Source organism: Coenobita brevimanus, chromosome 4, assembly GCF_032717465.1.
Source record: "Coenobita brevimanus isolate Jiangsu-jjx chromosome 4, ASM3271746v2, whole genome shotgun sequence".
Taxonomy (NCBI): Eukaryota; Metazoa; Arthropoda; class Malacostraca; order Decapoda; family Coenobitidae; genus Coenobita; species Coenobita brevimanus.
In genome coordinates, this window is record NC_136957.1 from 2,148,926 (window position 1) to 2,174,562 (window position 25,637).

At 41.4% G+C, this 25,637-nt stretch overlaps 1 protein-coding gene across 1 annotated transcript in view; it reads right to left on the reverse strand.

The window, feature by feature from the left end:
• Positions 1 to 13,358: 13,358 nt before the first annotated feature.
• Positions 13,359 to 25,637, reverse strand: part of LOC145394985 (putative G-protein coupled receptor B0563.6) — a 51,452-nt gene continuing 39,173 nt past the window's right edge. The window contains exons 3-4 of the mRNA XM_080268735.1: positions 24,608 to 24,808; positions 13,359 to 14,181 (exon numbers count right to left, since the gene is read on the reverse strand). Of these exons, the coding sequence (XP_080124861.1) occupies positions 13,359 to 14,181; positions 24,608 to 24,808 (1,024 nt within the window). The remainder of the gene's footprint in view (positions 14,182 to 24,607; positions 24,809 to 25,637) is intronic.

Here is a 25,637-nt window from a genome sequence, read left to right on the forward strand (position 1 = left end):
CAGGATGGAAGCGTCCCGACTCTGCCCTCAACCCCCATTGCCCTGGTGGAAATGGGGCGATATAGGCTACACTCGCAAAGCCCTCCAAAACAGCAGCAGGTTGAAGCACGAAGGGTAGGCCCGGTCCTGGTGGTCAAAAGGGCACAACCCCGGTCCTGGTGGTGACGGAGGGAGGGTCGTCGGCCGGGTAGATAAAGGGCGGAGGACCCTCGGCCTCCTGGTGGACCGACCAGGGCACTCCCTCTGATGGAAGGACAGGCCCGACCCTCGGCTGAAACGGCTGCTGTGGAGAGCTGGTCCCGCCGGGAACAGCGGTGGTGTTGCCTCGGCGAGAGGTGGGCTGCGAGTGATCAAGTGAGTGGATGACGGTCGCCACCACCTACCACTCACTGTGGGTTGAAATTTGGAGGGAAACAACTCTGGAGAAGCGAGTTCCAGAGAGATGCAGTTCGGGGAATGAAAGAATTCTGATAGGCAGAAGTTCTGCAATATGGCTGAGTGACATTCCAGTCATGAGCGCTACCAGATGCCCGTAGCACGAGGGAGGGCATGGAGAGGTGGCACCATGGACGCAACTTCGTCTGAGCATTTGCCATAAAAGTATCTGTAAAATAATGCAAGGGAGGCAACATTCGTTCTTACTTACAGGGGAGGTAGTTTATTTGTAATGGCAGGGTTGTTAATAATTCTAACAGCTTTGTTCTGAATTTTGTCTAGTTGTCTTAATGCAACCTCTCCACATCCATTCCACAAGGGTGAGCAATATTCAAGCTGGGAGTGCACATGACTTATAAATTATAGCTAACTGCTCGTCAGTTAAGAAGTTACAGACTCTGTACAATAATCCAAGTTTCCTTGAGGCGGTTTTAGCAAGTGATCTAACATGAGAGGTCCAGCTGAGGGCATTGTTAAGTGAGACGCCAAGAATTTCAATACTTTTAGAGATGGGAAAATTAGTAGCACTGAAGGTAATGTACGAATCTGGCAATATCTGTCTATTAGTAAATTGTATGTATTTAGTTTTACTAGCATTAAAAAAGACAAGGTTGTTTTGTCCCCATTCACTGATCGTAGATAGATCTTGATTTATGGAGATGGCTGTACTGAGTTGAGAGGTAGAGATATTAGACTTTGTAAAAGGGTGTCTGAGTGTGAATGAACTATGAAGTGTTGAGTCATCTGCGTATGAGTGGATGGGATTGTGGGTGACAGATAAGAGATCATTAATATGAACCAGGAATAGGGTTGGCGCCAGAACTGACACCTGCGGCACGCCGGCGTTAATTGAGTGGAAATTGGAATATACATCATCTACTTTTACTCTTATTTTCCTGTCACTAAGATATGAAGAAATCAAAGGAACACAATTTAGCGAGTTAATAGAACTTACTTATGTAGTTCGCAGATAGCCTACCGCTCCACTAGAAATGCAGCCGACGGTATCTTGTGTACTGGGGAGACGGCTTGTCTGGTGGTGTTCTGGGGAGACGGCTTGTCTGGTGTTGTGTGCGTGGATGTGGTAGTGGGAATAGGAAATGAATAAATGATGCAGGATAGACACATTTAACTAACTGAGCCGCTTTCGCAACACGAAAAATCTCCCGGCGGAGTGCAAGAGGAGCGTTATATATGTACCACCCTGTTTATTTCTGTTGAACAGGCATGAATAGCATACAAGATGCTGTATAGTAAGCCATTAAGAAAGAGGGCTTTGATCGTTCTTATTCCTTCATTGACTTTAAATCCGTTGTGGTTAAAATTCTCCCCTACATAAATGGAAGAGGTTCGCTGCGCTTGCAATCTTTATTCTCGTAACTTGGAGACATCTCGAACTTTGTCTCTCGTTAAAACCCAGCGTAGGCTATAATAGGCAATTCAAAACCAGTAACATGAAGGGTGTGCTTAAAACTCGCATGCAGCCTGACGTGTGCTTAGAATCCCCGTTTCCCTAGTATAGATTATCGTGGTTTTTTCTTCTTTATAAAATATGCTGGAAATGCATGCCTCTGCCTGAACGGGTTGAGTCCTTCAGTACGATGTCTATTTAATTTTATTCTCGCTACCACCAAGCAAATGTATTTTGTTAAAAGATGAGAACGTAGGGAGAAAGGATAACTGCAGTAGGTCGCTTGTCCCACGTTACGCAGCTTCTCCACTAAACTGCGAAAATAAGGCAAGGATAGCAAACAATAATTCGATGTCGGACTGAGAAGTCTGAAACCATCATCTTTATTTTCGTTCCGGTTATCGATCTTAATTTAATCTTGCTAGTCAAAATATTTTATTTTGATCAGTCGAGAGACCTTCTGACAGAATCAAGGTCCAAATCAAGTGGAGAAATAGAAGAAGGGAAGGACGCAGTGGCGGATTAAGGGTGTCTTGGGCCCAGGGCGGTGAGGCAATCATGGGCCCCCCTGACAGGTGACACACACACACACACACACACACACACACACACACACACACACACACACACACACACGTCTTATCAAATAGTACCATGACAATACTCACATTTACGTGATTTAACTATACCAAAAGATTATATGGAGTAAATTTTTCTTATTCTTTATTTAAGAACTCATTCGCTAAATTACATTCTAAAAATAACATTAAATAGAAAATAGCAAATTAGAAAAATTACTGGCATTTTGTATGGTGGAAAAATCGAAAATCAGAAATACGACTGGCAGTCTGGCAGACTGTATGGGCCACCTTTGGGCCTGGGCCCATGCAGTCTGGCAGACTGTATGGGCCACCTTTGGGCCTGGGCCCATGGCGGCCGCCCCTAACGCCTCCCCCTTAATCCGCCACTGGAAGGACGGGAGGAAGGAGTAGACCCAAGGAGAATGGAAAGGTTACAAGAGGATGAGAAAAAAGGCAGAATATAAGAGAGAAGTGGAGGAGCGATTGGGTAAATAAGAACTGGAGCAGATGAGGGACGTGGAAGGTGTGTGCAAGATATTCACACAAGAAATATGTGCAGCATGTGAGGTGGTGTGTGGGGTGAAGAGAAGAGAAAGGGAGTGCAGGGAACAGCACGATGGAATGAAGACGTGAGATAGGCTGTGGCACAAAAGAAGAAAGCATTTAATGAATGGATGAGAAATAGGGGCGTGGAAGAAGTTGAGAGACGGAAGAGAGTATATGTAGAAAGGAAGAGAGAGGTGAAAAGATTAGTAAGAGAGAGTAAGAAGAGATTGGATGAGGAATTTGGAAGGAATTTTAGTGTAAAGTGGAGGGACTGTAAAAAAATGTTCTGGAAAGTGGTAGAGTTAGACAGGGTGGCAGTGAAGTTAGTAGGGGAGTGAAAGATGAAAACGGTAGATTACTAGTTGAGAAGGGAGAAAAAGTGAGCAGATGGAGAGAACACTTCAAGGAATTATTGAACATAGAGAATGAAAGTAATGCGAGTATAAGTGGCTGGGGAATGACTGGGAGAAGGAGGGAGGTGAGAAGACAGGAAGAAATCAGTAGGATGGAAGTTATGAAAGCAATGAAGAAAGTCAAAATGGGGAAAGCCCCAGGAATTGATGGAGTGAGTGGTGAAATGCTGAAGCATGGGGGAGAGATAGTAGTAGAATGGATGTGGAAGATGTGCAGATTGGCCTGGGAGGAAAGTAGAGCCGCAGAGGATTGGAAGTCAGGTATAATTATTCCCTTGTACAAAGGAAAAGGGGAAAAAGAAGCATGTGGTAATCAAAGGGGCATTTGTCTTCTTAGTGTAATAGGAAAAGTGTATGGTAGGATACTTATTGACAGAGTTAGGGAAATAACAGAGGAATTAGTTGGAGAAGAACAGGGAGGCTTTAGGAAGGGAAGAGGTTGTGTAGATCAGATATTCATTCTTAGATCTTTAGTGGAAAAGTTTCTAGAGAAGGGAAAGAAGTTGTATGCAGCCTTCATGGATTTGACAGGGTGGATAGACAAGGATTGTGGAAAGTATTAGGAATACATGAAGCAGATGGGAAGTTGCTGAATGCTGTGAAGAGTATGTATGAGGGTGCTAAGGCTGCAGTGCGTGTGGATAGTGAACTGAGCGAATTATTCTCTTTGAAGGTTGGGTTGAAACAGGGATGTGTCATGTCTCCATGGTTGTTCAATCTGTACATGGATGGGGTTATAAAAGAGAGACAAGGTAGGGCAGTGGATGTTGGAGTGGCCTTAGTGACAGAGGCAGTGTTTGGAAACTCCCTGTACTGTTGTTTGCAGATGATACTGTGTTGTTGAGTGAAGACGAAGGGGGGTTGCAAGGCTTGGTGGATGAGTTTGGGAAAGTGTGTAAGAAACGGAATCTAAAGGTGAATGCAGGGAAGAGTAAAGTTTTGGTCTTCGCGAGAAGTGAAATCAGTGAATGTGCAGTGAGGCTGGATGATGAGGAAATGGAAAATGTGAGTACGTTTAAGTTCTTGGGTAGTGTGCACTGATGAGTAAGGATGGAGGTTTGGAGAGTGAAGTGCTTGAAAGGGTACAGCAGGGAAGAAAGGTTGCTGGTTCCTTGAAAGCAGTGATAAGAAACAGGGAAGTGAACATGGAAGTGAAAAAGTTACTACATGACAGTATTGTGATACCAACTGTAACGTATGGAAGTGAAGCTTGTACCTTGTAAGAGGGACAGAAGTCAAGAGTGAGAGGTGTGGAAATGAGTTATTTGAGAGGAGCCTGTGGAGTCACATGGAGAGACAGACTGACAAATGATATAAAGGAGCGTTGTGGTGTAGATGTGGATGTGATAGGAAGCGTTAAGGGAAACCCACTGATGTGGTTTGGCCATGTGGTGAGTGGGAGACTGGCGAGGAGAGTATATGTGAGTGACGTGGAGGGGGCGAGAGGAAGGGGGAGGCCAAGGATGAGCTGGAGGGATGGAGTGGAGAGGTATATGAAAGAGGGGTGTGTGGGTTGGGAGCAGGGCAGTGAAATGGCGGGGGACAGGGCGACGTGGAGGCGATCTATTTGTGGCCACCACTATGGAATTAAGGCGTCTGGCAATAGATAGATAGAGAGAAAGAGAGCTACTGGAGGGAAGAGAGCAGTCAGTTTACTACGATGGCGCCATTCTTAAGTTACATATTATTTTTTCCTTCATACGATTTTTCTCTGCATGGGAGAGATTTTTCGAGTTTGAGGGGCTTTGATACGGCCTTCATTAACCCCTTCACTACGAGAGATCTCATGCCGAATAAAATTATCTGGAGGTACGAGAAGGAGACTGAGAACGCGTCCTTGTTCTGTTGTGGTGGTGGTCCCAGGTTCATCTGTAACGTGAACTCCGTGGACTGCAGGCTGAAGTTGCTCATACAGTCCACCATTCTGCTTCTGAGGGATAGGGAGAGGGAGATGAGGGACATTTTTAAAAACCGGGTTGTGGAAATGATCGGTTATATCAATCCCACCACGTGAAGGCGTCCCTCTCAGTGGATTAAATGCTCCAGAGATGAGGGTTGGGAAAATAATACAAGATGCGTCATTATTTTTCTTTTTTAATCAAACATTTTTTTTGTTTACTCTTTCCGGCGATACAAATATATATATATGGGTGAATACAAGAAGGCAAGCTGGAGGTGATTCTGGTTCTGTAGGCGACTCTCTCTCACTCTTACCCAAAGCTTCAATCAAAATGGACCTTTGGGATACATTCACATTTTTCGGTAGTCTGTCAGCTCAGTTTACTTAAGTTCTCAGACTGACGCTCTGATTTTATTTCAGAAAATGAGAAAAAAATCTTCGATCATTGTTTCAGGATGTACTCATATAGACAATTTTTTAAAATCTAAATATACCGTGCGTCTATCAAAAGGTGTACTGTTTCCGCTGCGATTAACCGTTCCAGCTGAGGGATAACCTAACAGGAAGTGGATTCAAAATTATGTCGAGTAACATTTAAGCGCGTCCACACCAGATGCCTGCTGGTGCGGATAGAAGCGGAAGGGAGTTACACGTCACTCTAACTCATTTACACATCACTCTAACTCATGTAAGCGGGGGAGAACATCTACGGGTTAGGGCGCGTCCACACCAGATGCTTGCTGGCCTTGGACGAGTTCTGCGTCACTGCAATCCATGAATGTGACACAAAACACACCAGTAGGCATTTGGTGTAATCGCGGCCTAACACCACACAATTTCGTTCAGTCGAGAAAGATCATAGCAGTCACAGTCACCTTTTTTGTTTCACCTATTTATTTATATTTATTTATTCTTATTTACCTTTATTATTTAATCGTGAGGTCGCTTGTATTTTCAGGTCCAGTTTTATCTAAGCTATGGGCATAACACATCTTGGCTAACGTACGGTCGTTGTCAATATTTCATTTACACTTCTAGAGGGCTGGATCTAACGGCAAGAGAATCCAACCCTCTTTTTAATTAACCCTTTCAGCCCGAGGAGGTATATTTCACTGTATTCTTGCCGTTCAGACGATTTTATTCAGCTTAGAGAAACTTGTCCAACTGGAGGGGTTTAATACAGCTCTCCCAGCCCTTCTAGAGATATTTCCCACGCTGGATCAAATCGTCTGGAGGCAGGAAGAATGGAATATAGAAAACTATTAATCTTTTCTATCTAACGAAGCATTTTTCAATTTTAATCAAACAGGCAATTTCATTCAACCTAGAAAATTAACTCAACTCTGGAATGAACTATATTATTTTAAAAACGTCCTCGCAGGGAAGGGGCCAATGAATGTTTGTTTTCAAGGGCTCAGTTTGAAGAAATTCGAGTGTAAATGAATTATTGAGCATAACTCTGACGCACGCACTGCACCACTTGTATATCTTTTATTATGTGTGATGAAATGATGAGTTTACATAGAAATATATACTATTTTGGTTAAATATATATAAATATTTGGCTACACTGAAAGCACTTACATAAAGAGAGGGAGTGTATGAGCCACAGCGTTGGTAAAAATGCACTTTCTACCCCCCCCTCTCTCTCAGGGCACAGGCTTAACACTCCGTTCTCTGAGGTCCGTTCTACGTGCCACTCACCTTCACATGTCACCACTTCTGCGTTAATACCCACAGTCCATATTGAATACATGCTAAAGCGTACGTTATTTACCTTTTCAAAGTACGAAGAAAGTCGGAAATAGCAGCGTGACAGAGAATTAAAAAAAGGAAAAGAGTAAAGTGCTACGAAGTCAGAGAGAGAGAGAGAGAGAAAGAAAGAGAGAGCGCATATAAAGAGTGAGTGCTTACCTATTGTTATTCTTTGGTTGTTCTCCAGTAATATACACGCGCATACATGATCGAATACATAACTGAATACATAATAGGCTACATAATCAGATACCTAGACACGCACACATAATCAAATACGTACAAGGCTACATAAAGAAACACACACGAACACATAATTACAGTATACATAATCATACAGACACACGGGTACATAATCAAATACATAATCGGATACAGACACGCGGATACATAAATCGAACTGTTGTGCTGCCCGTAACACCTCGTCAGTGATTTATTTTGCCTTTTATAACTCCACACAATTTCCCTTTGAAGTAAACTATGAATATAAATAAAATAGTGATAAAAATAATACAGTGATCCCTTGGTTATTGCGCATGACTGGAAATGGGCCTAGTGCGCGAAAACCAAATTGCGCGATAATAAAAGCACCGAGCCTATGGGATGTTTCGTAATTGGCGCCAAATCACCCCACTTGTAAACCCAGATTTTTCATTTTACAACAATTTACACCCACTAAATGCACACCGATACTGTTATAGTGGGTATCAGAAACACTTAAGCATGGTTAGGTTAATGGAAAACGATCAGAAGGAAGAAACACCATACAAAGACTTGAGATGGGTTCGAGATAAGGGGTTCTGAGGCTAAGGGATGGAGAGTTAGGGGTCTCCGCCCCCTGGGATTTTAACTCCTTAGTAGGGCCTCATCTCTGAATCCCTAAAAACCATCAGAAACCAGAGATACTGCACCACCACCGTCGACAGAAACCAACTCAGGCGCGCGATAACGATGATTTTGAGCCGAAAAATGAGTGATAATGGCAGGAATGTAGATTTTCAACTTGCAGATTAAAAAAAAAAAAAAATGCTATAACCAAGAGCAAGATAACCACAGGATCACAATAAATAAATAAAATAAAAATAAAGAATATAAGATAGGATATTACCGAGTGTCAAGGCGAATAAGTCAGTAAAGAGCAAATATTACGAAAAAAAAAAGTGTGGCTAATGGAACTCAGTATCTTGAGACGCGTTATAGATATTTTATACACAGATATCTTCAGGTCCAAGCACTGAATTTAACACTTTCCCGTTCCAGTTCAACATCCACTCTCGTTATTGTCTAGCTTCCAGAGCCTATCCGATTCTCAAGAACGTTCTCGGATTCAGGGCATTTCCCGTAGTTCCAGGAGCATTTATTATTATTATTATTATTATTATCATATTTTTGTCTGAACTTACATGATAAACACAACCTGGAATGTCCAATTAACGGCTGTGCATTGAAAACTTTTGATGAAATGGGAAAATGTTACCCCATCACAAGCAAGATGATTTAACCTCCCCCCCTTTCTCTCTCTCTCCTATGGCTACCGTCAGATGATATTGTTCAGCTTGGGTAGGCTACTTGAAGCGAAAGGAGTAAGGTTTACTGAATGCTAGTTTGAGCTTTTTTCTTGTGTATTTTGTTTTTAGTATACCGTGATTACAAAGACTGTAATGTAATATATATATATATATATATATATATATATATATATATATATATATTTAACTTTCTTTAATTGTTGTTGTTCTTTTTCTTTTTTCTCTTCTGCTTCTATCTATTTTTTGCTTTCTTGTTATGATCTTTTCTTTTTCTTCTTTCTCTTCTCCTCCTCCTCGTTCTTCTTCTTCTTCTTTTTTTTTATATAACTACTGTTGGTATTCTGACAGCCCCCAAACTAAAAAATCATTTATTCAGCTGAGGAACGCGTTGCCACATTTTTTTTTTTTTTTTTTTTTTTAACGATACAAAAGTTCGCTGATACGTGCTGTAATTTGCCTTTGTATCCATTCCTGGTCCAACTTACACAACTACAAAGATACAGAATCACACAATATCTCTTTCATCCCTCGATTTTCTGAGTTTCATTGTATTTTGAAGGACTTAACGGGGTGAAATAAAAATCCATAACCACTTCACTACGACCATAGCCTCTTCAGTACCAGGATGTGTTTATTTCGCTCTTGGTTTTACTAGACGAAGGGTTCCTAAATAACGGCGGGGGGGGGGGGGAGGATTGAACATTGCGGGAGGTAATAAAGAGATAAAGCCTAAATGAACTTATATAACCTTTTTAATGCATCGTTAGTGATTAGATATATATATATTTTATGGCGATTTTTTTTTTTTTGATTTTCATTTGTGTCTTGTAAGCGTAAAGTCAGGATTTTGATAATTAAATTGCCATGCTATATATAAGTACAAAATCAACATCCCATCAAATTTGTAAATATTTCGATAATTCAGGTATATTTTTGATCGTTACGCTTAAAAAAAAAAAAAAAACAGGATATGATGGTGAACAACTCTAGAATCTAAAACTAAAATAATTCCCAAGGGAGGGGATTTCCGACTTTGGGAGGGGGTGGAATTATAAACGATTTTCTGGTAAATATGTGGAATGACCAGAAATAAACGAAGGAAGGAAGGAGGAAGGGAGGGAGGGGGAAGGAGGAAGGGAGGAAGGAAGGAAGGGGGGAAGGAAGGCATAAGGAAGAACTAAACCACGCCATAATAAAACTATATGGCACGAAGGCAGAAGAGAGAGGGGGGAAATAATCATGCTAAATATATGTGAAGAACAGTAGGAAAAGTGATAATTCTGGCAACAGAAACAGTGAGAATGTTACTCTCCATTCACTGTGATGTTACAGCGAATGGAGAGAGACTGGAATTGGTGAGAGAGTTCAAATACTTGGGTACAGTGATAGAAAAGAGAGGAAAATGTGCAAAAGAAGTGGAAAGTAGAGTGACACAAGGAAGAAAAGTAGCTGGTGCAATGAAGGCCTTGATAAGAAACAGAGGCTTGAGTGTTGCAGCTGCACGAGGCTTACATGAAGGAGTGTTAGTGCCAACTTTAACATATGGGTGTGAGACTATGGTGTGGCATGAAAATGAAAAGTCAAGAGTAAGAGCAGTGGAGATGGGACTGCTGAGGAATGTATGCAGTGGCGTCACCAGGGGTCAGATTTTGGGGGGGCTGTAGCCCTGGTGTAAGTAGAAGAGGGGGGGGCGAGCGAAGCGAACCTATGCAGCTGGGGGGTACGGGGGGGAGCTGTAAGCCCCCCGCGGAAAGTTTTTCGGAAATTGAGCAGTTTTAGGAGCATTTTTGAGGCCTATAGATGAAGAAAAAGTAAAATAAGGTCTCACAGGCTATTAATAAGAAACTTATAGGACACATGAATATTGATGGGCCTAATATCAGGTATCAGTAAGCCTTATGATATAATGTGTACAAGGTAATTGTATTAAGCTTTTTTGAAGATAATAGTTTTTCTTCAATTGCTAGTATTATGTGGTATCATAACGGTTTCTTAGTCTTACCATATTAAATCTGATAATTCAAAGAAGCTCTTTATTCAATGTATATAGATATAACTGCCAAGATTTATCTTCCATTACCGGTACTGTGATAGGAAAACAAAGCCATTCACAAAAAAACAAAAATTATAAAATAGATCTCGTGCCGGTTCTTCAGCAGGTACCGTATATTAAGGTTATCACTTGTGCTGGGCGGTGGCTAAAAAAATAATGAGAAAATATAATATATATTAGAGAGAGAGAGAGAGAGAGTTTTAGCCTACTTTCCCACTCTGTACGTTTAGGACAATATATTTGCAACAATGAGAAATAGCCTAGGCCTAGTCAATTTAAAAATAAATCAATAAAAAAAATCCTGGCCTAAGCTTCATAAAATGACTACTGAAATAGTTTGATATAGGGCTACTTACACATGTCTGAATGGGTTCAGCTTTGGGGTTATCTGGGGTTGCTTCTGGCACCTCATTCCCAATAACAGCCACTTTTTCTTGGCATTCATCTGAGTCATCTTTGGAGGTGTGGGCGAGAAAGAATTTCCTTATGTCACCCTGTCCCTGAGGATTTTTAAATGACCTTTTCATCACTTGAGTGGCTGCTGGCTGATATCCGCAAATGTATTATTGTAGAATAGCCTATAAAAGGGAAATGACATTCAGTTCTGACAGTCGAGTGTCGACTGAACCAACTAAGTACTGCTGACTCTTTGTATAGAGTATAGGCTAGATCTCATATCCGTAAAAACAAAAATGAACAGGTAAAGTGAGGTGGCTAGCAATATACCGGAACGTAGTAACGTCTATACAGCCACTGAAACCAATACATTCAAATAAAACCGAAAACAACACAGGATTTAGCCACAGTTCACAGACACTTCTCAATGTAAACAAACATTCCGAGTTCCGATACTCTCAACATTCGAATTTGTGAAAAATTGCATAGATCAGATATTTTAGACTGCATAATCCAATTTTAAAGCTCCGTGATTAATATATACCATATTATATATTGTAAATATATAATAAGTCTGATAAATTTAATACAATCTTGCATTTTGTGCAATAAATATATTTCAAAGAAAACCAAGCTTGGAAAAAGTATATGGGAAACTTCAAACTAATATATTATAACAATTATGATTTGAGTCATAGGTTTACGTAAATTGTGAATAACTAATCACATTATATAGCTATAAATAACATTGTATTAAACTAATATGGATGCACGAATAAAAGTGGATTGGCGGTAGGGGGTTGGGGGAAAGCTAGGTGGGTCAATGGCGAGCTGCAAGCATACTATGTAAGCTGGAGATTTTTTATTATTATTATTTTGGGGGGCTGCAATTTTTTGGGGGCTGAATCCTTGATTTGGGGGGGCTAAGCCCCCCTAGCCCCCCCTGGTGACGCCACTGGCCATCAGTAAAGATATACGTGGCAGAATAGCAGGGCGCGTTCGCAAAAGGGAGCGAAGGGTATCTGGGGGAAGAAGAATTTAGAACAAGGGAGAAAAGAAGGGTAGACAGCAGCAGGAGACAGAAGCCAGGGTGGGAAGGAAAATGGACGAGGTGGAAGAATAGGGGGAAAGGCGAAACAAACAGACTAAAGAAGGATTGGGAGGCCAAGGGGGGATGGAAGAGGGAGATAGGAGACCAAGTGAAAAAAAAAAAAATGTTACCAGAAAAAAAGGCCTCTAAATCAAGATAATCTGAACCATTTAGAGAGCATGGGGTTTATTTTACAAGAATAAAATCGTCTCATGTCTCGGGCGGCAGGAGGTGAAAGGAAGCCTGTCGTAGTGAAGGGGTGAGGAATACGTTACAAATGTCCACAACCACAGACCAGCTTTGGCTTTGTGTATTTGTTAATATGTTCTGACTAAAGAGAATGACGTTTATATAATACAAACGTACACTTAACATACGCATGCCGTATTGATTTGTAGCCTATAACGTTTTTTTTTTTTTTTTAATAAATAACAGAACGAAGGAAAGACAAATTAAAAAAAATAATAATAATAATCCATACACCAGATTACTGGTGTCCTCTGTTCATAAAATATCTGTAACAGTTAGACTTGAACAGTTGTGGGTTGAAATTAGGAGGGAAACAACTCTGGGGAAGCGAGTTCCAGAGACATGCAATTCGGGGAATGAAAGAATTCTGATAGGCAGAAGTTCTGCAATATGGCTGAGTGACATTCCTGTCATGAGCGCTACCAGATGCCCGTGTAGCCTTTCAAATTACAAAATGACAGTTATAAATACGTATCGACATTTTAGCCTATAGAGAATGGCAGTTACATAATACAAACATACATTAACATACGCATGCTGTATTGATTTGTGGCCTATAACGTGTGCCTTTCATATTACAAAATGACAGTTATAAATATGTAACGACAATTTAACCTAACATATAGCTTTTACATCAGTATCAATATATATATTTCATAATGGGACTATATATATATCCACTACGTTACATACATTTTGTGCTTTGTATTTGTTTATGTAGTCTATATTTTGTAGCACAGAGCGATTACAAAAATACTGTTACAACGTTTAATTTGATAATATGTATAATAACGGGAATGGCAAAAACATATACAAAGGTCTTTTTATATTACGGCACATACATACATACACACATACATACAAACGTTTCTGTAGTTGGATCATTCGTTTACAAAAATACGGTTACAGCTTTTTTCAAAGGAATAGCTGCATACATGTCTTTTGTATTTGTCTATAGTTGCATACATGTTCCTTTTGTATTTGTCTATATTTTACCAGTTCATAGTGGTATGGCCGTGGAGGAGTGTGCCATATTGTCATTGTGGTTGTGGTGGTCCTTTGACGTCATGGTGACCAGCGTCTTGCGGTACTCGGGGCTGAAGAGGAAGTATAGCACGAAATTAAACACATGCCCAGACACCTCTAAAACGTCCGCTACGGCTCTAAAGTACTGGATAAAAGGTAGATCGTAGAACATAAGGATTTTGTAGATGGCGCTGGGGAAAGCCGAGATGTAGAAGAGAACCGTTATGGCCATGAGGAGCAAGCAAAGCCGTCGCTCCCGCTCCTGCCGCGCTTCACTAATGACGTCACTGCCTTCTCTCTCGCGTTTCATCTGCCTTAGGGTGACCACTATGGCCACGTTGAAGGCCGTGATGAGTATGGCGGGCACGAACCTCGAGTATATTTCCCTGAAGAACTCATAGCCCAGGTACCATGTCTGCTCGATGTAACGGCTTTCGCTGACGCAGCAGTTGGACCCCGCACAAGAATACGTTTGGCCGAGCGGACTTAAACTATAGACAAACATGGTTAAAATTAGCGACATTCCGCACCGTACCCTCACCACCTGGAGTCTCTGCCTTGAGGAGAATTTCTGGGGACTGCACACGGCCAAACATCGGTCATAAGAGAGCCAAACCACTATATATTCGCTCATAGTAAGGAACATATTGACGGTTGGGATGCCGACGTGTGCGTAGTAAATGGCGCTCGCCCGGGAAACCACTTCTTCCTCAGAGATTTTGGCGAAGGCTGGGAGGCAGAAGGGGATGTTGAAGACGAGGTAAAGGAGATCGCTAACGGCCAGGTGGTTGAGGTACCTGGAAGAGGGAAGAAGATGTTAAAAACTATTGTTAGATGTGTTAAAGGAGAATGAGAGATGTTATACTGCTCAGTATTATTAACCTCATATTAACACCTTCAGACATCCTCCTCTTCCACCTCCTCCTCCTCATCATCATCATCATCACCATCATCCCAATTAAAGAGATTAAAGCTAGCTCTGATCCACGTATGTAAAGTCATGCACTGCGTATCAGCCCCTGCATGATGTCACGTAGTCACGGTAATTACATGCACTCCCTTCCTCCCTCAATACACAAGAGAGAGAGAGAGAGAGAGGGGGGGGGGGACCATGTTTAAATACTACCGTTTAACGTTTTCTGTGCTTCTGTTGGCTCACTAACCGACCTTATAAACAAACGATGCTCAGTGTCTGCTTTCTTTGCTTCTCTGTTGACCTGTAACAAAGGAAAAATATAACAAACAGGCTTCACCGTGTCTGTCATATTCCTATCATTATGTTTGTTGCTATAATTATCTGTCTATCCATCCATCTACAACCAGACGCCACAATCCTGCATGGGGTGGCCGTTTGTCTTTAAGTTTGTTATTTTACGGGGAGGGGCACTAACCCTCCGCCAACCAACTTGTTGACACGTAGGCAACACGTATGGGTTGGCTATATGGTTACCACCCAGCGTTGTAAATGGTTTCCTGGCTTGCAGGAAACCATTAGGCTAGTTATTCTATATAAAGCCATCTGAAAAGGAAAGAAGAGTAATAAAAAGTGACAGTAAAGATGGGAGAAACAGGAAGAGAGGAGGGCAGACACAGAAAAAGAATGATAAAGTTGAAGGAAGAGGTAGGCAGCACTACATCAAGTGAGTGGATGAGGGTGAGAAATAGGAAGAGAGGAGGGCAGACAAAAAAGAATGATAAAGGTGAAGAAGTAGGCAGCACTACACCAAGTGAGTGGATGATGGTCGCCAAAATATATATATATATATATATATATATATATATATATATATATATATATATATATATATATATATATATATATATAGCTAGACTTCTTTTTGTCCACTTTTCACGTAAATAATATTATTGTAGGAAAAATGAAAATAAACAAGAAAAATTAAGTTTGTTCTTAATATTACTTTTTTTTTTTCTGACTATAAATTAAGCTGACAAAAGCCTAATATGAGTGTGTGTGTGTGTGTGTGTGTGTGTGTGTGTGTGTGTGTGTGTGTGTTAAGTGTAAGCCAGCTAATTCGTGAGTGAATGAGGCTGTGTGTGAAAGAATGAGTGAGTGAGTGTGAGTGTGAGAGCGTGGGTGGGTGAGTGAGTATTAGTGAGTGAGTGAGTGAGTGAGTGCAAGTGAGTGAGTGTTGTTGCTATTATTCTTATTGTTGTTTTTGTTGTTGATGCTATTATTGCTGATGATGTTGATGTTGTTGATGATACTAATGTTGATGATACCGATGATGTTTTTGTTGATGTTGTTGATGCTATTAATATTGCTGATGATGATGATACTAATGTTGATGATACCGATGATGTTTTTGTCTTTGTTGTTGTTGTTGATGATGTTACTGTTGTTGATGTTACTATTGCTGATGATGTTGATGTTATTGATGATACTAATGTTGATGATACCGATGATGTTTTTGTTGTTGTTGATGATGTTGATGCTACTGTTGCTGATGATGTTGTTGATGCTACTGTTGCTGATGATGTTGTTGATGCTACTGTTGCTGATGATGTTGATGATGTTACTGTTGTTGATGTTACTATTGCTGATGATATTGACGTTGTTGATGATACTAATGTTGACGATGTTGCTGCTACTATTGCTAATGATGTTGATGTTGATGATACTAATGTTGATGATGATACCGATGATGCTTTTGTCTTTGTTGTTGCTCATGTTGCTGATGCTACTAATATTGATGATGTTGTTGATGTTGTTGATGATACCGATGATGTTTTTTTTGTTGTTGATGCTACTAATATTGATGATGTTGTTGATGCTACTACTGCTGATGATGTTGATGTTGATACCGATGATGTTTTTGTCTTTGTTGTTGTTGTTGTCGTGATGGGGTGGAGTTAATTATAAGTGTGTTTGTGTGACCTCTTATTAAAAGCCTGGGATCTCAATGTTGGGGTAATGAGAGGAAAAAAAACAGGGTGGGGGAGAGAGAGAGAGAGAGAGAGAGAGAGAGAGAGAGGTACGCTTGGAAAAAAAAAGAATTTGGAAGAGAAAGATGTGTGTGTGTGTGTGTGTGTGTGTGTGTGTGTGTGTGAGAGAGAGAGAGAGAGAGAGAGAGAGAGAGAGAGGGGTAAGCTTGGAAAAAAAGAACTTGGAAGAGAAAGATGTGTGTGTGTGTGTGTGTGTGTGTGTGTGAGAGAGAGAGAGAGAGAGAGAGAGAGAGAGAGAGAGAGAGAGAGAGAGAGAGAGAGAGAGAGAGAGAGAGATTTATCGTACAATGAGGGAAGGAAAGGGCAAGGTAGGGAGAGAAAGGAAAAGGGAGAAAATGTGTGAGTGTGAGTGTGTGTGTGTTCTTATCTAATTGTTCTTACCCCACTGTAGCCTATCTTTACAGGAATGAATCAAGCTCGTACTGTCCCGTGTATTAAACCACTTTTGTCATACATATCCTTAAATTTATGAATAGTTTTGGCACACATTACTTCATTCGGTAGTTTTTTTTTTTTTTTATGCGAGGAAGAAGGAACCAAAGGCCAAGAGCCCGCAGTAACAGTTCCCTCCAAGAGAAAAACAAAATACAATAGAGAGCCAAATTCTCAACTGCCCTATTTGGGAAAATGAATTTCCTTACGTCTTTGTCACCTCTCTTTTTATGCAGTTTTTTGCAGTGTCCTCTTGCTCATGTTTCCTCATAGGTTATATATTCATTTATGTCTATTTTCTCCTTCCCTGATATGCATTTATATAGCATAATCACGTCACCTCTTTGCCTTCTCTCTTGTAATGTTGGTAGGTTCAAGTTTCTCTAGCCTTTCTTCGTAGCTTGCATCCCTTAAGCTTGGTACCCATCTTGTAGCGGCCCTTTGTACTTTTTCAATCTTATCTGTGTTTAAAGATGAGGACTCCAGACTACTGACGCATATTCCAGGGTTGGTCTGATGAATGATGTTATCTTTCTCAGCACGTCTTAATTTATTTAATTATGTGAATGCTCTTCTCATATTAGCAGGCAGTGTATACATGTTCCGTACCTTCTCACTGATGTGGTCAGCCGGAGATAGTCTGTTATTGATAATCACTCCTAGGTCCTTCTTTTTTTCTTATATGTGTAGGGTTCAACTTCATAAACCATAACCTCAATCTGGTCCTTTTCCACTTTCACCAAACTTAATTACATGAAACTTGTCCACAGTAAATTCCATTTGCTTCTTATTACTCCATTCATGAAGCTTATTTAATTCTTCTTGTAGCTCTCTGCAAGAATCTGTGTTACTAAATTTCCTTTGTATTTCTGCATCATCCGCAAACATATTTAGATAGCTTCCATTTCCAGTGTTACTGTCTATGTCATTTATATACATTAAAAACATAATTGGCGCCAGCACTGAACCCTATGGAACTTTTCTAGTCACTTCCCTCCATGATGAGTAATTTCCCCTCAGTACTGTTCTCATATCCCTTGTTTTGAGAAAATCTTGCATCCAGCAAAATAGTTTGCCTCGAATTCCTCCTTGATGGTACAGTTTCCATAAAAGTCTTTGGTGCTGTGCTCTGTCAAATGTTTTCCTGAAATTTAAACATATACTGTCCACCCATCCCTCTCTTCTCTTTAAAGTTTCCGTAACTCTGTCAAAGTAGCTTAATAGATGTGTAATTTGTGTGTGTGTGTGTGTGTGTGTGTGTGTGTGTGTGTGTGTGTGTGTGTGTGTGTGTGAAAAGGGAAGGAAGTAATGAGAGGGAGAGAAGGATGTGTGTGGGTGTGGGAATGAGAGAGAGAGAGAGAGAGAGAGAGAGAGAGAGAGAGAAATTTATTGGAATATGTGTGTGTGTGTGTGTGTGTGTAGGCGGTAGGTGCGGAGGAAGCGAAACGAATGGTGGTGGTTTTAGGAGAGAGAGAGAGAGAGAGAGAGAGAGAGAGAGAGAGAGAGAGAGAGAGAGAGAGAGAGAAGAGGCGGAGGAGGAGAAGAAAGTATGGGAAAAAAGAATTTGGAGAGAGAGAGAGAGAAGAGGCGGAGGAGGAGAAGAAAGTATGGGAAAAAAGAATTTGGAGAGAGAGAGAGAGAGAGCAGATCCAGCTCTAAAATGCATAGCATGTTTTGCTCATAATAAAATTAATTTGACTAATTAGCGGCTCCAAACTTTCCCCATACCTCTCTCTCTCTCTCTCTCTCTCTCTCCAAATTCATTTTTTCCATGCTTCCTCCTTCTCCTCCTGCGCCTCTTCTCTCTCAGTCTTTGTGTCTGTCTGCCTCTCTCTCTCTCTCTCTCTCCAAATTCTTTTTTTCCATGCTTCCTCCTTCTCCTCCTCCGCCTCTTCTCTCTCTGTCTCTGTGTCTGTCTGCCTGCCTGTCTGTCTGTCTGTCTGTCTGTCTCTCTCTCTCTCACATGCCAGCTTTCCTTTATCACTCTCCTAAAAGGCGCCGTTTCAGCTGTTATTTCCCGATTGCTTTGGGTGGTTGAAGTGCTGCCATCTGTTGTCGGGATGTGGAACTAGTGAAGCGTTTTCTTTATACTGAGACGGGAAACTGTGGAGGAAAATTACGGAAACTATGAAGGAAAATTACTTAGACGGGAAACTGAGGGAAAATTACTAAGGAAACTATGGAAGGAAATTACTAAGACGGGAAACTATGGAGGAAAATTACTAAGGAAACTATGGAGGAAAATTACTAAGGAAACTATGGAGGAAAATTACTAAGACGGGAAACTATGGAGAGAAATTACTAACACGGGAAACTATGGAGGAAAATTACTAAGACGGGAAACTATTGAGGGAAATACCGTCTAAAGGGGGTTGGATGCTGTTTTGATTACCGTATGTTAAACGCTATTAAGGGCGTCAATACCCTTGTAAAATGTGGAGTTCAGTAGCCTAGCCTCTGCCCCCTACTCCCAGAACGAGGTAATGATGGGGTCTTATACTCCTTTTACTTTAACCTGGCCTAAAACTGCCATATTCCCGTTTTCAGTGATGAGTTTCAACAATAGCTTAATCCTAGAAATGATGCTAGTCATGTGGAAGTGCCATGGAAAGAATGTAGAGCTCTAGCATTGTCTTTCTTCTTTTTCCACTGATCTACATGAAAATAAGCTGTAAATGGACGAACATCTGGGTCAAGTTAAGGAGGACTGAGGGCACGTCCACACGTCTCCTCGAACATGGGTTGACAACGCAGCTGGCAATACGTCTGGATACATGTATGCGGCACTGTCTGGACAGATGTATGCAAACATGTTTCAGTGCAGCTTCAAACCTACTGGCAACAGAGGTGATGGGATAAGTGTGTCCAGACGAGGCAGCTGAGACTTAATCACGATGTTGTCAATATGACTGGACGCTGCTGTTCCCAGCATGTTTGCAGCTTGTTTGTTATTGTGGTGTTTACTTGTTGTTGCAGGCACTTGTTCCAGCACACGTGTGGACCCGACCATATATGTCCACCTCTGTGCCTGGTCTTAAAAGTTTGTACCCTTGGGGTTAGCAAGTCATCCCATGCCATGCACTTTCACAAATCACCACTTAGGTGCTTTTCTATACATACAAGAAGGAACCAAAGGCTTGAAGGTCTCAAAGTTTTTGCCTCCAAGATAAAAAGCAAAGAAAAGAGTGCCAAATTCAAGATCAACTGTCCATTCTGTTTGCTCTGTAGGACTATCTCATTCAAAACTGTCACGGCTCCATTAGTAGGGGTGTTGTTATACTGTGTTGATGGGTTTTGTGGAAGCTCAGTACACCCAGTTTTAACGAAATTCATATACTCAGAGTGTCCCCCTTCCTTGCTAATGAACAAACTTGCGTCTTTTCAACCAGCAGACCACTTCCATAACCACTCAGCCATCATGTACCCAATATTTACCGATAATTCCCCCATCCAGGTGTTGCTATCACAGTTAAGTGCAGGACATACAAGATTAGATTACCTGGTTCCTCCCGTTAGTGGCGTTATGAGCTAGAAAACACTCACAGAAGCCATACCTCCACCAAATCCAATAAAGTTTAAAATTTGCGACTATAACTCCTCTTTCGCACCAGACGAATATTTTTACAATCTCACAGAGAGTTAATTCTACGGTCTTTGTCTGCCCTGTTACACTATCTCAGAGAGTGTAAACCCCTGCCAATGCCAATTAAATTTATGATTTATTCCTGCATCCGGATCCCGATTCACCTCAAAATCTAATCAACTCTACCTTGACGTAATACCCACCTATCCACCAAATTTCACTGAGATCCTTGGCCAATTTTTTGAGATATCTTGCATACAGACAGGCAGATAGACAGAGACCAAAAGACAAGGGTAAATACATAACCTGCGCTCAGTGTCGTTCGTGGGGGTAAATATCTCACCTTCAACATATGCTTGCAATTTTCCTGATTAGGCTCACGTGAGGAACGCACGTAATGGAACTGATAAAGACGAGATAAATGATGGTGATAAAGACGAGATAAATGATGGTGATAAAGGCGAGATAAATGATGGTAATATCGTACGCTTTGTCACTGTCTGCTGCCATACACCTGTGTGTGTGTGTGTGTGTGTGTGTGTGTGTGTGTGTGTGTGTCTGGTCTGTCTGTCTGTCTCCAAATTCTTTTCTTCCACGCCTACCCCCCTCGCTCACTCTCTCTCTCTCTCTCTCTCTCTCTCTCTCTCTCTCTCTCTCTCCACTTGGTCTGGCACAGAGTTATTAAATTGTACCAGACAGTGTGAGACAGAGATGTATGTATGTCAGTTTGCTGCAACCCCTCCCCTCCTCTCTCTCTCTCTCTCTCTCTCTCTCTCTCTCTCTCCATACACATATACATACACACATACCTACATCTATCTATCTCTTTATCTATTATTTTTATCTTCTAGTTTCTTATCAATCTCTATCAATCATTACACATGGAATGAGGTCATACAGCGTGACCTGAGGGGTAAGGGACAGAGTACAGACTGCCAGAGATCGAGCAGGGTGGAGAACCGCCATAAGGTGACCAAGGCCGACGCAGGCATACATGATGGAGCCTTTATAAACGAAACGAAACGAACGAAACTAAACGAAACGAAACGAACTAAAAGAAACAAAACAACAACGAAGGAAATGAAACAGAACGAAATGAACGAACCGAACGAAACGAAACGAAGCAAACGAAACGAATCAACACAAAACAAAAACTAAAGAAACGAAACGAAACGAAACGAAACAAAACAAAAACGAACGAAACAAAACGGAACGAACCGAACGAAAGGAACGAACCGAACCGAAACAAAACGAACCGAACCGAACCGAACCGAAACAAAACGAAACGACCGCTAGGAGAATCTTATGTCCTACGGTGGAATGACGTGGCCTGATGATGATGATGATGATGATGATGGTGATGATGATGGCGTTGATGATGATTTAAATGATGATGATGATGATGATGATGATGATGATGATGATGATGGCGTTGATGATGATGATGATGATGATTTAAATGATGATGATGATGATGATGGCTATGATGGTGATGATGATGATGATGATGATGATGATGATGATGATGGTGATGATGATGATGGCGTTGATGATGATGATGATGGTGATTATTATTGTCGTATTGTGATAATGATAATAATGATGACGATAACGATGATAATGATAATAATGATGAAGATGGTATAGAGATGACCTTAACAAATTCAAAGAAGTGATTTATTTGCCAGTGTGCTATATATAAACACGTGTATATGGTCTCTCTCTCATCATTACCTACACACACACACACACACACACACACACACACACACACACACACACACAGAGGTAATTACACACACACTGAAAGGATGGCGATTGCACGTAGATACAGCGATAGATAAACCCGATAGATTGACTAATGGATAGGTAGGTAGGAGGGTAGGTAGGTATACAGGTAGGCAGGTAGGGAGGGAGGTAGGTAGGTGGGTAGGTAGGTAGGTAGGTAGGTGGGTAGGTAGGTCGGTGAGTGGGTGGGTAAGTAGGTAGGTAGGTAGGGAGATATATAGGTAAGTAGGTAGGTAGGTAGGTAGATAGGTAGGCAGGTAGATAGGTAGGTAGGGTAGGTAGATATATAGGTAGATAGATAGATAGGTAGGTATGTATGTATGTAGGTAGGTAGGTAGACAGGTAGGTGGGTAGGTAGGTAAGTAGGTGGGTAGGTAGGTAGGTAAGTAGGTAGGTAGGTAGATAGGAAGGTAGGTAGGTAGGTAGATAGGTACATAGGTAGGCAGACACATAGATAGATAGATAGATAGAGAGATACACTTGTTAACCCCAGGTCCGTCTGGTCAAGCAGACCCATCAACTGCATGCAAGAAAACGCCTCTGCAGGGCCGTCTCGTGCAATAAACTTATATTCCCTTACGGTAGACGGCGCCTGACTACAGAGAGGCGCGGGGAAGAATGTGGAGGTTTGGTTCGTGGATGGACGCCACATTTGCATCTTTCCACCCAGTTAACAAGGGCACCATAGTAGGCTCCACATCACCCCGTTAGACGTAGACAGACAGACATACAGATAGACATGTAGATAGACAGATTGACATAGATAGATAGACGGGTAGATAGATAAACAGATAGATAGAAAAACAGGCAGAAAAGTAAATAGATAGGCCGATAGACAGATAGATAGACAGGTAGACAGATAGATAGACAGATAGATAGATAAACAAATTCAACTTGAAAATCACTAAAGGCGAAGCAAATAGATAAACCCACCGGCGATAGATAAAGTCAACGTGACCTAGATCGGAGGTCGATATAGCCTGAGAGGTAAAATGAGGGTCAGAGAGAGAGAGAGAGAGAGAGAGAGAGAGAGAGAGAGAGAGAGAGAGATCCCTGATAGATAGAAGGTCGATATATCCAAAAACAAGCTTGGTTAAAATTGGGTCAATACGTTGCCCTTTGACCTTGCCCTGTGACCTTTGACCTTGACCTTTAACCTTTGACTTAATGCTCTCAAAACTGAATCACGCCAATCTTGCCTTACCCTCAAACTTCCCCCCAAGTTTGGCCTAAATTGAATGAAAATGGTTGGAGTTGATTTTATTAGGTCAATCTATCCGCGTGACCTTGACCTATGATCTGCTGTTCTCGAGGGCAATAATGGAGAAATAAAAGATGGTGATGTAGTAGGCTTTGTCACTCTCTCTCTCTCTCTCTCTCTCTCCTGGGTCTCAGGGAACAGGCTGACTAACTTATGGTCAGACTCAGATATATAAAATAAGATGAATACAACAGACAGAGAATCAGAAGAAGAAAAAATTTGTAGTGACCACCTTGTAACATTGGCAGGCAGCTGCAACTTTTTTTTATGCAAGAAAGAAAGAACCAAAGGCCAGGAGCCCGCAAAACTGTTCCAAGAAAAAACAAAAACAAGATAACTGAGAGCCAAACTCAAGATCCGTTCATTTCAAGATGCCTGGACATACCGCATTTGAAAGACTGGAGATCATCGGCGGTAGGAAATACACACAGAGGGAGACAGTTCCAGAGTTGACCTGTTTATCTCTTCAAGTCGTGTTATAATTGCCTTGAAGGGGAAATGCTGTATGAAGTCAAGGGACAATGCTTTCAGTCAGTTGAGAAGCGACCCACCCACACGCAATGCCACACTGATGGATGTAGGTGTTGAAGCATTTTTTGGCGTACAGTTGGGAAGGCACGTGGAAAATTGTGGTAGAGAGTTATTTCTGTCGGATATGGAAGCTCCCTAACACCTTTTCCTTACTGGTTTATTTCTGCATGTGCCTTTTTAATAAACGCTTTCATCTTATTCATGCAATCTATGTTGATAATACAAAGGAATAACTATGATACAAGAGATTAGCAGGTGTACCAAGCCAAAGAAATAGCTAGGAAACAGGTGTTGGTAAGTTTCCTCACCCTACGAACATACAGGCCTTTGTGTGTGTCTGTGTATGTCACTGAGAGAACCTTGATAGGGTGGGAACACATACAAAAAATGAAAGGAATAGGAACAGGAACAGCCCAGGCATGCTTGGACCTTGATAATAAAGTAAGGTGAAGGAAGAGCTGGGATTACTGAAGAAATAAGGTGAGGAAAGATGAAAGCAGCAGTCAAAGGTGAGGGAGGTCGTTGATGCTGTTGTGGTTTATTGGCTTTTTCCAGGACTAGTGGCACTGAATTCAGGTTGGGATGATTGGTAACCTGACACGGTACTGCCACAGCTACTGGAGGCACTGACAGAAAAAGAATATAACAAAATAAGAAAGCTCACCTGTAAGCGACGCCTCTCATAGCCGGCCGTGAGAGTACGACCAGATTGAGGAGGTTGGCCACGACCCCCACGGCCACCAGGACGGGGAAGATGACGCGGTACACGGCCCATCGCAGCTCCCACAGGTCCTCCTCGCTGGACGCGTCTTCCACACCGCCAACACCGCCAGTACAGTTCACCGTCACCTCTCCCTCGCGTAGACTGAAAGAATTATGGTGTTACATTTTGAAAGGATGGTCTGTGGAGTATGGTTCTGAGTTTATTTTTCTTCTCACTTTTACAATTTGCTTCTTGATTTACTTTGCATATTCATTGCATTTTCTCTCAATCCGTTTTACTTGCATATAAGCTTAGTTTGTATAAGTAACATGTAAGGAAATAGAACAGTAAATTATTTAAGTATGTGTTGGTTGGAGAGAGGAACTGGAAAAACTTCTAAGCTTACAAAAGTACCGTACTAAAAAGCTTACATTTTCGTCAGTTAAGAAAGCTCCCTAACACCTCTTCCTAAGCGATTTATTTTGCATATAATACGTTACTCGCCAGTTAAGAAAGCTCCCTAACGCCTGTTCCTAAGCGATTTATTTTGCATATAATACCTTACTCGCCAGTTAAGAAAGCTCCCTAACACCTCTCCCTGAGCGATTTATTTTGCATATAATACCATACTCGCCAGTTAAGAAAGCTCCCTAACACCTGTTCCTAAGCGATTTATTCTGCATATTATACGTTACTATCCTCCTCTGTGTTGCTTGAATAATTGTAATATCGCCATACTCTGCATAAATAAAGTACAAAATATTAACCAGCCGAATCCAAAAATAAATCGCTGAGGAAGAGGTGTCAGGGATCCAGTATCAGATCTGAAATGATAGCAGGCGTCTGTGGCACTAGAGCGATTTTCTCTCTCTCTCGCTCTCTCTCTCTCTCTCTCTCTCGTGAATTATTTAGGATCGCTAACGTTGACAGAGAGAGAGAGAGAGAGAGAGAGAGAGAGAGAGAGAGAGAGAGAGAGAGAGAGAGAGAGAGA